The sequence below is a fragment of the Pholcus phalangioides genome, unplaced genomic scaffold (genome assembly GCF_987345545.1).
Source record: "Pholcus phalangioides strain wild (caught in Gottingen) unplaced genomic scaffold, Ppha-v1.0 ptg000039l_1, whole genome shotgun sequence".
Classification (NCBI taxonomy): Eukaryota; Metazoa; Arthropoda; class Arachnida; order Araneae; family Pholcidae; genus Pholcus; species Pholcus phalangioides.
Window position 1 is genome coordinate 15,083,680 of NW_028301625.1, and position 16,083 is coordinate 15,099,762.

General features: G+C 35.5%; 1 protein-coding gene across 1 annotated transcript in view; it reads right to left on the reverse strand.

Annotated features, from left to right (window-relative positions):
* The window catches only part of LOC149065616 (membralin-like), a 39,012-nt gene extending 23,193 nt beyond the window's left edge, over nt 1–15,819 (reverse strand). The window contains exons 1-2 of the mRNA XM_089254091.1: nt 15,432–15,819; nt 3,643–3,885 (exon numbers count right to left, since the gene is read on the reverse strand). Of these exons, the coding sequence (XP_089110217.1) occupies nt 3,643–3,849 (207 nt within the window). The 5' untranslated portion in view covers nt 3,850–3,885; nt 15,432–15,819. The remainder of the gene's footprint in view (nt 1–3,642; nt 3,886–15,431) is intronic.
* Nucleotides 15,820–16,083: the final 264 nt, after the last annotated feature.

The window sequence follows — 16,083 nt, forward strand, 5'->3', positions numbered from 1 at the left end:
ATCGAAAAGATATTTTCCCTAACGAACTCAAGGCGACCACCGATAGACAGCACCTTCGCTTCCAGCCCATCTCACTAATGGCAGTAAATTGAAATATAGCGATATGGCCAGAGTTAGTGTTTGGTATAGTAGTAGTACCTTTCAAGATGGTTGTTTACACGTGCTTGACAAAAATTTATCATGTTCTACTTTTTCCTCCCTCTAGGTCTATATTACTGATCAAAGTTTCTGTGGAGTCAAAATGACCCCACCACTACCTTTTGTGCAAGGCCTTTTTTGTCTGATGGCCGGAGTGTTCAGATCGAAATGGCGTCTCAGAACATCTTCTTGATAACAGTTTGTAGCATACTACTCAGCTACTTTCCTTATTCTTTCCGTGATTCTTACATTCATCTAGTAAATTCTCAGGAAATTTCAATGAAAATGGTTTCATATCAAGTCATTTTATTCAGTTATTAATTACAAGTAATAAGTTTATATTAATTTTTATTAACTTAATTTTAACATTAAAGCATGTTAGCCATGATCTCAATATGTTTCAAAGAACAATCTCACCCAATTACGACAATGACAATCCGCTAACAAGTCGCAGTAACTTTACTGCGGGACGACCTGAAGACGATAGAAGAATCATCATTCTGGAAGATGAGAATTCATGTTCACATATACCGGATCAGTCCAGCAACACTATGTTGGAGACACAGGCAATGAAGAATTAGTAATCCAACAAGATGAATTCATATTAGATCATTCTGAAAGATCTCGCCAGCTGATGGTCATTGTTACTCGTAATCAGATCCAATGAGAGTCGTGGAAGACCAACTTATCAACAGCTAGACATATTCCTGTATTCCTGGACATAGGATTATGCTAGTATAGGGAAAGACTAGTTTAGTGTGTGTAGACCCAAAATTGCAAAAAGGAACCATGGCTAAGTGCGTTCTGGAACTATATCAAGTTCCTTCATCAGTAGCAAAGAAAGAATAGTGAAAATACTCCTTATAGCGGGTGTTACTCGCTGTTGTTAGCAGTGGCTTCCTTTTTGCAATTTTGGGTCTACACACATTGATCTTTCCCTAGTATTGTCTCACCCAAAAGGTAATTCATTTCTATAGGATTGTCACTTATCCAGGTTGCACCACTTTTCCTTAACTAGAATATTCATGAGAACATTGATGAATTGATCACTGAAAACATTATTACTAAGAAGAAACTCCCTGGACCAGCTGGAGTAGTGACTCTTGGATTTTATGTAGTTGAAATTAATATCACATAGTTAAAGAATCACAACTTGTTAGTACGTTAAGTGAAGAGCATCTACCACTCAACACATGAAGCTGCCAACACCAGTAGAATGAGCAGGAAGACAAATGAATGCGATAATTGTTGCCTTCCCGGAATATTTATAGAAGCTGACAACTGGTTCGATCTCGCACCAATCAGCACATGGTTGACCTCCTGCGCATGAAGAAACTTATGACACCATCAATGTATTTGTATTTTGCATATAGATATGTAGCATTGAATATTTTGAAACTATTGTATTTGTGGGTGGCAACAATCTAGACAAGATGAAGGAAGTTGATGAGGCTTCGCCATGATGTCAAAAACAATAATAATAATAATAATAACGTGATCCACACGTATTCCCAAGGGATCAGCATGATCCGTCCAGGGAATTTGTTAGCGTTAGTAAACATCCATGCCTGAACCAGGATTCAAACCCAGACCTGCACAGTGAGAAGCTAGTTCCCTAACCACTCCACTGCCAGGCGGCAGATTTTACAACTGCCAGGCACAAGATTATTGTAATTTGAAATCATGGGGATATTAACAGTCTGCGGATGCTCTCTGCCCATGAGACAAGGTATTTAAATATAATATATCATTATACCTAAATTAATTAAAATATGTGCTCATAAATCCTATAACACAACCACGTTTTCGCCCGGGCAATTAACTAGTGTTTAGTTACTAGGGGGTTAGTAGTGACATGACAAAGGCAATGAATGAAACATGTGCCTAAAGGGTGATATGTTACAGGTTTCAAATTAATCATGGAACATTAACACAAGACTAAATTTGGTTATTGTGAAAATATGCTAAATAATATTTGAATTTGTAAATTTCATTTTCTGAGTATTTTTAATCATACCTGTTCATTTTTAATCATGAAAATTGTGTTAATAAAATTTAATATATAATTTAAAAAATACAAGTCATGTATCCCTCTACTTTTTTTGAATGTGCATCTTAATAAAAAATCATTTTCAGGAAATAATCAAAGAAAATTGAAAAATTTCGTTTTCGTTGATTTTTTAAATGTATTAATACTTGCCGAGGTCAAAATGGTACCACTATGCCGGTTATGCGCAGAATTTTCACAACGCCAGTTAAGGGTTCACATTATTTCTACGACATACTGTTCAGGACAAAAGACCAGTTTGTAAAAAAGAGTGTGTTCATAAAATCGAGTGTTGACTGTATACAGGTATCCCTTGCTTTACATGATTAATTGGTTCCACAAAATAATCAAACTCTCTCCAATGTGTTTCGTACAACAGAAAGAATCCTAAAATGCAGAGAGCAGACAAGGTGGAAATTGGTTAATTTAATTGATTCTTTGAGTCCAAATATTTATTAATTTTCAGGAATCTGTGACTCAAATTTCCTGGCATGCTGGCTGATGTGGGAAATAAAGTTCTTTTCATACCGTACACCAGCTCAGGTCATGGAATAGTAGAGCAAATACTGATTGAATTGGGAGGGGGGGGGGTCTGAATTCTTTCACTCTAGAGGAAGTACTTCTAGAGTATAGGAACCTTAGTATTAGAATGTTTTTAGCCCATTCAATTTGGACTGGGGTACTTTCATCCTTTCTTTGAGGAGAGGACTTGGAAAATAATATATTGTGAAGACAACTATCCAACGGTGACTGCTTCAGGACCAAGAAAAGATTTTTTTCATCAATCTCTGGATTTGGACCGGCAAACATAATGCTTGCCTTTGTGGTGGTAGCTGAGCATGCTATCACTGAACTATTTGTACTGACGTCAGTTATACACCTGCCACATGAATTCAGCAAAGCACAATAAAGATGGAGTGAACTGTCTCCTATATTTTAAATTCTTACAGTTCGCAGACCCCCAGAATAATCCTATCTTAAAAATGTGAATAAATTTGCTGATGCCAATAAATTTGACAAAAATTTCATTTATCTAAATGTGACATGACAGATCATCACGCTTTCTCCAGTAGATTCAAACCATTTTAGCTAAGTCATATCTATCTACGATTTTACAAGGTTGTCATAATTTTTTTTGTCCTAAATTTGGATGTTCATGATTGAGGTAATGCTCACACATGTATTTTTAAAAAAAGCCCTGGGTTCTGGCACCAAGACATTCAGAAATTTAAGTGACATAAACATGAATGTTATTTGACAATTATGAATTTCATCATTACTTGAGTCAAAGTAAATTTTACACAAGATCTAAGTTTCAGGGCTGAATAAAAAATTCTACTTGCTTAACTATTCCCAAAGTTTTATCAGTTGTGATTTTTAAAGATTTTTTTTAACTGGAAGAAACAAAGATCTTTGTAAAAAAATTTAATTTACTGTGTAAGAATAAAACTACTTACGAATGATAAAAATATCATTTCGATACTTTTCCTACATTCTTGAGGAACCGCAGCAGAATAAGCAGATGAAATTCTCTCAAATAATGACAAAAACAGCCTTTCACGCATGTTCAATAGCGGACTTTGATTGTTGAAGCGGTCTTCTCCACCTGGCCCTTCGCCAAACTCAAAAAAGTTTTGCATATTCAAGTGGTTGTTCCAAGGCATTTTCACTGCTTCATCACAAAATTTGATTGGTAAAAACTAGAACAAAAATAAAATCATTTCTAACTTTGAGACATTTCATAAATACAAACTTGAGCAAACTATTTGGCTACATTAAAACTATTATTTAACACTAGAACAATGGATGCAGTCATTTTGACCGCAAAGCTACTTTCACATGCGATTACTCCTAACCAGTTAATCTCAGGTTATTGAAATTTCAGGACCTCTCATCTTGTTGAGGCATTTAAACTCCTAGAATATAAACTTCTTAGGTTTTTTAGTTTAGAGATAAAACAAAGTTCTACCTAGAATGACATAGCAGTCATTTTAACCGCAATAGAGATATTGCATTAATATGGTTACAAAACTTCCTGAAATGTAAATTTTTTTCTTATGTGAACATAAATAGTGAAAGAACACATGTTCTATCATGGTGTTTACTTTTTTCTGGAACCCATTTTTGTACCATTCAGAGGTTACACTTTTGAAGAAACTCATTGTTGAACATTTGATTCATTTAGCATTTTTATGGATCTTGACGTTTGTTACTGTATCGAATTTGCTGGAGCAACATTGCATGAAGATAGACATCTTCATTTCTCAAGATTTTACCCATGGCTTCAACCACAGGTACAGAATGATTTTATTATTTTTTGTTTCAAAATATAAATTCACTATAGAGGGCTTTCCCCAGGTTAAAAAAGGTCCTAGCCTAGGAGAAGAGCCATGCTGTGGGATGTATGGAGCTATGAAATTACTACATATACTTTTAACTGAATAAGCAAATAATACATATTGCACACCGGAAAGAATAACGTCACAACTCAAAAACCTGAAATTACAGAAAAATGAAATAAACTTTTTTAATACAAAAGGTTGTTTGCTAGAATGAAACTTTTGCTGTCAGTAATATTGACATTATTTTTAATGTCAATATTACTGGCTTATGGAAAAAAAAAGTTTTTAATATGGAATTAACTCAAATTAGTGAATTTTTGAGTTGCAACATTATTCTCACCAGTGAGGAATAAAATACTCATTCCCAAGGTAATACCCTCTTTTTTGAAAATCATCAGTTCAATCGTGTCAAGATCGCAATTCCCACTTTAAAATATTTAATACAAGTATATTGAAAGTAAAACACTGATCATATAGTCACTTCAAACATATACTTTCTCATACTATGAATTCTATGTGGTCTCAACCCTCGCTTACATGACATAAAATCGCCATGCCATAACATGCCTTGTTTTTCAAAATATCTCTGCCATCAATAAGACAGACATTTAAACTTTATTCAATCGCTGCCGCCAAAATCTAGACATTCTCACATTTGGATCCGAAACACCCTTTGTTTGTTTTTAACTTTTGGACCAATTGTAAAGTCACATTAAAATCAGGTGCCTGCCTCAACCAATCAGGTGTAGGAAGCCAAACAAAACAAAAACCAAAAGTATCTCATCCTTTTTATAAAGGAGAGAACACAGATACTCTCCTGGTGAACATGCTCCAGTAAATATAGTGGAAAATGCTGAGGTGCTTCAAGATTTTCTACAAAGGGCAATGCTGGTGGGCTCAATGAAATGCTTTTAATTAATTTGTGGGCGAATCTGAGTCAATGATAGTGACTGCATAACGAAGGGAAAGTAGGTGTGAGTGATGAAGTTATTTTATTATTCTTTGGTTATATATATAAGTGAATACAATATTGAATCATAAACGTAACATGTGTGAGTTCAAGAAATTAAATTAAAAGTTAATATGCAGCACAACGACAATGCATCTTGACTATTTAATTGTATAATTTTTTGTTTTTTATTATAATATGTCGACATGATTCGTGACAACTGATGAGAACATCAAAAATGATTCACAGTATTGCCATGTTAGAAGACGCGTATCTTTCATTGAGTATATGGTGAAAAAGTCTAGAATAAAACGTTTGGAAATTATTGTTTGCTACTCTTAAAACCATATCAGATCTCGTATTAGAAGTTACAGCACAATTCAAAATTACTATTGATATGGAATTCCTCAGTGATGAAGGAATATTTACGTTTGTTATCAAATCACAGACAGCCTCCACAGAATAACAACAGTAATAAGCTCATCTCATTGAAGGAAGTTGGTGGCAAAAAAATCTAGGTCTTGAGTACCATGCACAGACACATTTAAATCACAAGAAAAGCAGGGCAGGATCTTGAATCCTGCGAACTACGCTGTCGCGGGGGCGCAAACTGAAGTGGGGCAATTTTTTTAGGTTTTGTTTCAAAGGTGGATATTTTTAGAAAAAATATTACTATACAATACAGCAATAACCACAACAAGGTCGAATCTAAAGGCGAGTATACATTAGCGCATGAATCATGCCACGAAAGCATTCACAATCGGTTGTTCAGTAATTTGTATGGTGTTATGAACAGTTCTTAAGCTGTTTTAATTGGACTCACCCGAAATAGTTTTTTTTTCAATGAACACAAAAGAAGCTTGTGCACCAACGAATGGATTAGAACTGCTGCAGGGGGGTCGTACGTTGGAAGATCGGCGCGCTAACATATGCATGCCAATTGCCAATGGCAGCATGGCGGTTCATTTGGTGCCAAATGTGAACTGAGCAGAGAGCGGTAGAACATTGAACACCCCCTTCTCCCACAAAAATACTCATCCATCAACTGGCACTAATGCCATGACCACAATTCCTTCCCGATAGGGTTTCCTCTCCTGGATCCCGTAGCAAACTAGCCAATTATTGCTAGCTGAACAGTTATTTTAACTGAAAATAATTTTCTGATGTTTGTTATTTTAAGGCGTACCAGGTACATTTTCAGGCTATTGATACTGCTGTCATCTTTGAAAGAAACAGACATTCATGAACATATGCAGGTTACTCGTTGATTATTGTTGCATCCTTGGGGTGTATTGTTACTCCAGGAGGTGTTACATTTCTATGGCGCCTAGCAGGGTTGGTGAAAAAAACCAAAAACCAGGTTTTTTGTTTTAAATCGGTTTTTTTTGTTCTAAATAGTATTAACATTAAAAACAATAAAATTTCTGAAAATCATTCAAACTTCTAATAAGTAATTGAAATAAAATGTTTATTAATGTAATTAACACTATTCCTATATTAATTAATCAATAAATATTTCTCACATTTTAACAAAAACCAACTTTTGCAATTTAATTACTTTTTGCTTAACTCAATAGATTACTTTATGTTTGAAAATTCTTTTAATGTTATTATTAATCGTATAATATAAAGATGTTTTCTCCAGTTACTTTCAGTATGCTTAATTAGGAAGATATTTTGCAAAAACTATAATAAAAATTAAGTGAATATAATGTATTTAATGAAGCATGGATAATGCAGATTAATTAGCAATGATTTACGATATACAGGAGGATTATAACTAAGATTCTGATTTCAAAACACTAAAAAAAAAATGTCAGAATGACTTGAAAATTGACAAATATTCCTGAAAAAATGCAATTTCATTTGGTAAAAGGGAAAAAATACTTAAAAATTTAAAATTAATGACATCATCCAATACGTGGGAAATTTGCTTGCACAATGGAAACGATAGCCAGTCATAGTAAAATGATAACTTAATTATAGCATTGCACGATTACATAATTCATGGAAACGTCACAAAAAAACGAAGTAATTGAACAACCACAACTTACTCAAGAAATGTTAAATATATTGTCCACCCTGTTCTGGCTATGAGGTGAAAGCACAAAAATTCTTGTTCAACAACAGATCAGAGTATGCCATGGTCATGATGTGGATACACTTTCAATTCAATTTTATTAAACCAAACGTGCCCCCATGTTAATATTCCTGAGGAACTTCTAACATATATGGGATGTGCTGGAGATTGCAATTCACCAACGTTTGCAATCTGACCACTGTTCATAACATTTTGAGGTACCCCCACAGCCAGAAGTTGCATCCTGTTATTATCAAAATGGGTCTTCAGCCGCTGCTTTGCTGGTATTGCAATGTGCATCTTAATAGAAGTTGTTCTATCCACACACTGATGCTGTGGTAGTTCCGAAATGATAGGGTTGCACAAAATAGATTATAATGCTGGCCAAGTACAGCATCATCTACTTGCACATTTTGCGCACTACTTGCACTTTTTTTCTTTTGCGAAAGAAATTTTCATTGCTTCAGGAGTATCCATGCAAATTTTCAAGTCATTCTGACCAGTACTTATTGTAGTTTTGTAATCAAAACTTTACTTATAATCACCCTGCATATAGCTGATTATTTTTCATAAATCTATTACTACTACTATACAGTAGAACTCTGATTAACTGGGCTTAAGAATGAAAGTATAAAAAAAACTATTGAATATTAAGACTGGGAAGACATACGGTAGGAGATGTGCTACTTCTTATGGGAAAGAAAATGAAAATGTCTGAGGTAATGTAACTACTAGTACACTAGTCTTTGTCCTTTAAGGAGAGCTGGTGTCTTTATTGGATTATAGGACCACCTGCCCCTAGCATGATGGTGTCACTACTGTTGCTGCTTCTTTGTGAAGGGAAAAAGAAACCCTGTGAGATAATACACCACTACATTTAGATGTGCGATACTATCCTTATTCATGAATTTGCTAAAGATAGAGCATCAGAATGTAGCCAAAGGTTAGAAAATGTGGTAAGAATGAGAAATTTTGGCTTCTGTATATAACTTTAAATAACTAAGATACTTCCTATGAAAAAAAGAATATTCAGGCCACTTTGATGAGACTTTTTGAAAAAAAACACTTATACCATCTTATGCCATTTAAAGATATACCATCAGAATGTACACCAAGAATATAAAATGTGGTAAAAATAAAACATTTTGGCTAATAATGAACCAATATGATATTTCTCAAGGAAAAAATGATATTTAGGCCACTTTTATTTGATTTTTTGAAAAAAACCAAGTGGTTTAAACCGAACAACCCTGGCGACTAGACTGGGGTTTTTTTTTCAGGAAAATACAGGGAAGAAAACAATGGATGACTGAAAGGATCAGAGAAAGAAAGATGGATAGAACGGCTAAAAACTTACTCTAAATACACTTTTGACAAAAGAGCAAACAATACAGACAGAGAAACATCTGTATATGAGAAATTCTTCTGTAGATTTCCGATAATAAAGAGGTAGAAATATAGTTGAAGAAAGACAGTCAGGCCTCACTATTCTGAACAAATCTATGATGCTGTGTATGAAGCCTCCCATGATCATAAAATAGATGCTTTTAGCAAAAACACTGCTTTGGGTATTGCTCGAAAACTGCAGAGTTTCAAGTTCCTTTGCTATTTAGTCACCTAGGATGAGATACTGTTTAAAATAAACATGGTTTAAAGTATCCAAGGGTTTCTTGAAAACATGGTCTGATGATGGAGTCAATAGAATGGCCCCCACAAGGGTAGGGCTGACAGGGCTCCACGCCTGGGATGATTCTCATCATTTTTCGTTTTTTCACGCTATAAATTCATAGCCTAATAAAGGGGCCCGTAAAAGTCTGGTCTGGGGGCCCCCGCAAAAGATCTCAGCCTAGGGATCCTGCTCTAGGATGTGGGGGCCACGGTCAATGGTGTTATTACAGATGCAACAATGCTTGCAGACAAAGTGAGCTCAAGCATAGGCGCGGAACCTAGGAGCTGAGGTAATTTGAGCCTCCCACCCAATAACTTCTGGAAAGACAATGCACCCTCCTTCTCCTGTGTATGCACTTTAGTCCAACATTATACACGATGGCCAGAAACTTTCAGCCCCCCAATGTTTTCTTCATGTCGGCACCTCTGCTCTCAAGGAACATAAAAGTGCAATTCCCTTATGAAAAAGAGGAACTTATTGGGGCTGGGAAAAGACCTTTCAAAAAAACGTTATTTAATGTTGTGTTTGACAAAGCTATCACATCACTAAAAGAAAGCTTCCAGTGTGGTTTGATTTAAAGGTCTCAACCTGACCGCTTGTGTTCGATTGAGAGGCATATCCAAAGACGTCAATCTCGGAGAACGTTTTAACTTAACATGATTTATTGAAACTTAAAATTATTAGTTAACGAAACAATGTTAAAATATACTGCAGTAAAATATTATAGCGTTGATTGAAGGGTGCAGCTTTCTTATATAGTGGATGTGGGCCTGGCAATAGATGACTAGAAACGATTGCAATTGCTTTGCATAGGGAATACAGCGCTGCCACAGTACTTCCCCCCTCAGTTGAGCAGGCGGAAGCACAAATCTGAATCACCTCTGGCCATCGAGTCAATCTGTCAACACAAGTTAGACAATATCAACGACCTTGAGAAGTTGGCAGTGGTCCAACAATGTCAATATATATCATTGGGAAACAATCATCTGCTGGAGGGAATTTTCCTAAAGAGGCACGAGTATGGCGTAGAGTCTCTGCACAGTTCTTTTTGAGATCTTTCCAAGCAAACTCTGTTTCATCAGATTCACCATGGCGCAAACAACAGGATGTGTCAGTCCATGTACAAAATCAAATGCTTGATGTCGAAGCTCTGCTGGAACACAAGGTCTTGGCGTTCCTGTGGAGACATCATGTGCAACCGAAATATTTTCCGGATGATGAAGCACATCCTTTATTTTGAGATCACATATTCTGTACTACATAACAACTCCAGTTCTTTATCATCAATTTGTTTATTAGCTAATTCTTTATAACTAATTTTATTAGGAAAATATAGATATCCTAGAAAGTGAATCAGCCACAACATTTTCGTTACCCAGTATGTAATGTATGTTAGTGGTGAACTGGGCTAAGTATTCAAGCTGCCTTTGTCGTCAAGGAGAAGCCTTCTCCAGTCTTTGGTGGAATGCAAAACAGAGCGGCTTATGGTCACTGAAAATTGCAAAATTCCTGCCTTCCAAAAAATATTGGAGTGGCGTGCCGCGGAATAAGCAGCAAGCAATTCCCTATCACAGGCACTATATTTTAACTGCAGCTGCAAGAAAAATATGCGAGTGGCTGGAAATTATCCACAACTGCTTGCTGCAAAAGCGCACCAACAGAGAAGGAAGAAGCATCTACCATTAATGAAACTTCTGCATCCGCTGCCAGATGTACCAATAGTGTTTTTCACCAATCATTTTTTTCATTGATCAAAAGAATCAAGATTTATTTGTCCATTCTATTGAAGATTTATCATTTTTCTTTTCAGATTTAATGAATTCATAAAGTGGTACCTGGATTTCCTGCATTTGGAATGAATCTATGTTAGAAATTTAACACCACGAGAAATCAACGGAAATCTTTCACGGTCTCTGGTAGTCAGCAATGGAAGAAATCTTTTCGGACAAGGGGGATATACCCGAAGGTGTAACCAAATAACCCAAAAAGTGGTAGTTCACTTGCACAAAAAATTCACTTGAATTCATCCACATGGACCACCAAACCGTACTGCTGTAACCGTTTAAAGACCACGCAAAGATCTATATCATAGTTTCCCAATTTTTGTCCCATCGCCCCCCCAACGCAATCCAACCCATAGGATCCTATGTTATACCCTTAGCTTCTTGCGCCCCCCTGGGAGCGTTAACCTTATGCATTCACCTTATTAATTTCCATTAAATTCAGCGTCAGGAGACCTTCCTTATCAGTGGTGTGTATTTAATAAAAAATTTTCACATAATTATTAAAATTAGAATTTCGTTCTACATTCATCGATAGTAAGTTTTGCCATTGGCCGTTAATATTATTGGGGAACCTACAGATATTGAAATTTTTTTTAAATTATTATGATTCTTTGCGGAATATTTATCCATTGACAATATCCTACACATTTATTATCATTGAGGTGGGGGGCACCAAAATATTATTTGCTTACACTTGAAAAATGTCTAAATCCCGCCCTGGGAAAAAGACATTTGTCGGAAATTAAAAAAAATGGTGAGCCAACCAATGCGGTTCTTCTGTGGCCGATCAAGTCTCAGAAATGCATATAGAGAACAAGTCGATGACAGTAGATGTACGAAGCCTTTCTCGCTTGCCGCGGAGACTTACGTCGAATTAACCTCAGATGATGCCTGCCACAGATGTGGGCAAAACGTCAGGAAGAAAATCTCCTAGACCATGGCCTAATAACCCGGAAACCGTTTGCAAGTCATAAAAAAAAATTATTGCTTAGCTCAGCAGTTCTCAACCGGTGCTCCGTGTGCACTTCCCAGAGCCTCCCCCGAGGCTTCCCGCGACTCGAGGAAAATAAAATAAATCAGTAAATTTGAGATGAAAAAAAAGGTCTACAGGGGTCCTCCATAAAAATTATACACAAAAAGGGGCTCCTCTAGTCAAACAGGGATCCGCCATAGAAATTATATACTGAAAAGGACTCTGCAAGTCAAAAAAGGTTGAGAACCACTGGCTTAGCTAATGAATCAGCCATTTTTTCAGGAAATTAATTCATTCAGTGGACAGTGAGATCAGCATTGAAAAGCTGCTATAAGTATGTACTTTTTAACATCTAGGATTTCAGGGCAATTCACGATTTTTAATTTGGCACATGCAATCTCTTCAAATTTTTTGGCAGTGTTATACTTCAAACCTTGTCAGTAGACTCTCAAGTGAAAATTAAGCAACAAATCATGGGTGCTGAAAGAATTAAAATCAAAACCCCTGTAGAGGTGTCAAAACACAGGATTAGTGTTTCCACTACAACAAGCCATTTTGTCCTGAATTAAAAAAAATGGTGAGTAAAAAAAAAGTTAATCCCATAAATATGACAAAGAAACTGAATATATGTAAGTTTTAAAAGTTCCCGTCGTTCTAGTGTTAACTTGTAACTGACGAGGTACCAGAATTGATAAAATCACATTATTTTAATCAAAATCAATTCTCAATATTTACTCATCTTTAATTCCAAGTTTAACTTATTAGGGGTAATGAATACTTTTCAAAACAGTTATAGTTCTCATTTTAACTTATAAGCAATATTAGCATCTAAAAATCTTGCTTTAAAAAGTCTCATTTAGCATACAATGGCATTAAGCACAAATCCTTCTATGTTCAAAACATTATTGAAATTTTTAATTTATAAAAAATCAAAAAGCCTACATGCAACTGACATTTATTAATGGAGTCAATTTAAATATTCTAGAATAATACTTTTATGAAATATTGCTGGGATACCACAAATTTTAAGCAAAATATGAGAACCCTTGCTATATCTATTAACTCGCATTACATCAAACAAGTAAAAAATAAATAAATCGTATTCAAAATAGCTTGAAATATAAAAAAATATCTGTGTGCTTTATACTACAAGATATATTTATTCTACCACCACTACTTTATTTTTTTATCTGATTGGACTAATATACGGTAATACTTCAAAGTTACGCAATAGGCAGGACCAACAATGAGTATACAAAGTTGGAGTTTAATTTCACATACAAATACCTTAAATCAGGACTTGACAAGTCAAAGAAAAATTTAAGCGCCAGTCAAATTACCCAGGGAAGCCAAGAAATTTTTTTTATGTGAAAAAAAAAAAATGGTTAAAATAACTTTTTTCATGTTTTTCTGGGCCTTCGTGCAGGCATCTTTTCACACATTGGTGAAATCCCCCAACACAGAACATGCCGATATCTGTGACAAAAATCACAAAACAATCTGGAAGAATTTTGAGAAAAATGTAGAAAACATTATGGGAATTTTTACTGCAGAACATTTTGAGTCAACTGAGCAAGTTCGTAGCCGGGGGTCTGGTTCCCCCGAAATATGAGAAAATGGCCAAATCTATCGTTCTATAACTATGCCCCCCCCCCAAAAAATGAAAGTGATCCTGGCTACGGGCCTGCAGCCGAGCCCTTGTTGCAGAACGCAAAACATTCTGCTTTAGGGGTGGAAATGCCACCTTGTCCAGAAAATTGTACGCTATCCTCAAACTCCAAGTTAGCCATCATGCATAGAAAATTTCAGGAGCCAACAGCGATATTTTAATGATCATGGCAACCAGGATTTGTCGAGCCCTGCATTAAATATTAATTTGAACAAATATTTCTAAGAACTCTGAGATATACTATGTTCCCTTTGATTTGTGAGTGTTTTGGATTACAAGCATTGGCATACGCAGGGGGGTTGAAGTTCTATTCCCCCCCCCCAAGCCGAGATTATAGTGTTATTTTGCAGTAAAAAATGTAAAAACCCCTCTCGAGAAGAAGAAATTGAAACCCCCCCCCCCCTTGAGAAAAATCTGTGTATGCCTATCATTACAAGCATATTTTAAAGAACACATTATGTTTGCCAACCAAAGTTAAAAAATTCTACACACTATCAGAGGCGCAACATGAAAAGAAAGAATCAAGAGCGCTGAAAGTTGATAGTTACCCTGAATATATGGGACCCAAACGCATATGCAAGAGTAAGAAAAGGGAGCATTGTATTTTATATTCATTAATTATTGGGGAGCTAGCTCAAGCCCTAGGATTTCAGTGCTTATGCACATTACAATAAACCAGATAATACAATAAAAATTTACAGTGAAATCTTGCTACAATGATAATCTAATGATAAATCTCTCAACAGCAATATTTTTTCAAGTCTTGTTTGGAAATGTTTAATTACTGCCTCAATATAATGATAATTTCTCTACAACAGCGGTTCTCAACCTTTATCAACTCGCGGAGCCCTGTAGGCCAATTTTGTAATTATTCATCAAAGTTATCGATTGATTTTTACTATTTAAAATATTTGTAATAATTTTTTTTAAATTTTACTGGTTTTTTTTTATTTTCTTCGAGCGGCCACGGAGCCCCTGGAGAGTGCACAAGGAGCCCCAAGGGCTCTGCGGAGCACCTGTTGAGAACAGCTGCTCTACAACGATATTTTTTTGGTCAACCGAGTATCGTTATACCCAGGTTTCACTGTATTTATAGCAAATGATCAGGGCAGCAATTAGAAGCTTGGCCAGCCTGGGGCAAGCAAACATTTTGACACCCCCCTTGTATTGTGAATGGGAAAAGAGTGAAATTTACATCCCCTCTGGTCTCATGCCCAGGGCACCAGACCAGCCTGCTTCCCCCAATTGTGGCCATTATCCGAAAGTAATCCATGAGCAATTGGTTTCCGCAATTCAACAGAATCCTAATTATATATATTTTAAAAAATTAGATTAATCATTAAAAAAGGGGCAACTACTCGTGGAAATTAGTTTTCAAACACATTACATATATGAATCGCCAAAACACAAACAACTTTGCACATTTGAGATCTGTAACCAAATAAGAATTTCATGTCCCGATAATTTATAATAATTATAAATCATAATCAACAATTATTATGAAAGAACTAGTTTTTCACAATTTTAAAACACTCTAGTCCCTTACAATACATCCATAGGTGGAATATATGTAATTTCGGATTGGTTTAGAATTTAATTCTTCAAGATCTGTGTCTAAAATTTTGGAAACTAATACACAAAACAAAACTTTCTTCATAACCACGTTTTAGAGCTTTGAAATTGAATCTGAAATTGATAAACATGAATGTGAGAATTTTGAACTTATCAACATTACCTGTAAAAACGACTTTGAGAATTTCAAATAAAAGTTTATACTTACTTTTATTGCTTCGTACAATCTTTGAATCTCAAATCGCTTGGAGACTTTCCTTTACTATTATGTTTTAAATAAAATTACATAAAAACATCAACAGCCAAGGTTCACTCACATCCTTACGTTAGCTACCGTATGTAGTACTGATCTGACCGATGATCACGGTATCGCTGTTTGGACTAGCGCGCGTGCGAGTTATTTTACTGTTTTCTTGTCTCTTAACCAATCAAACATACTGTTTTATTTATAAAGATTAAAGTTGTGTGTTAATACGTGTTTTTTTATTGGTTATCAAATTGCCTACTCGCGTCAGTCCGGAAAGGAAAGGAAACTAGACTTCCGGTAACAACCAAGCAAAATAGCTTGGAGGCATTTGATGACGACGAACTGTTATGTTTTGATAGAGAACAAAGAGCAAAAAAAAACCTACCGATGGCCGTGTTCGTGAGGTCATCCGTGTTTCTTTGGCCACTTGAATGGAAATAAAATAATAAAGAAGAAGAAAAAAAACAAGAAAAAAAGAAACGAGAGACTTCTTCTTGAGCAATGACCTAGAATTTTTTTTTATTTCTTCTCGTTTTGTAATAATTTTTATTACGTATATGACACAAGCCACTACTCGCCAATTTTTGTCTGGAATCAGCCTAGACAAGTTTCA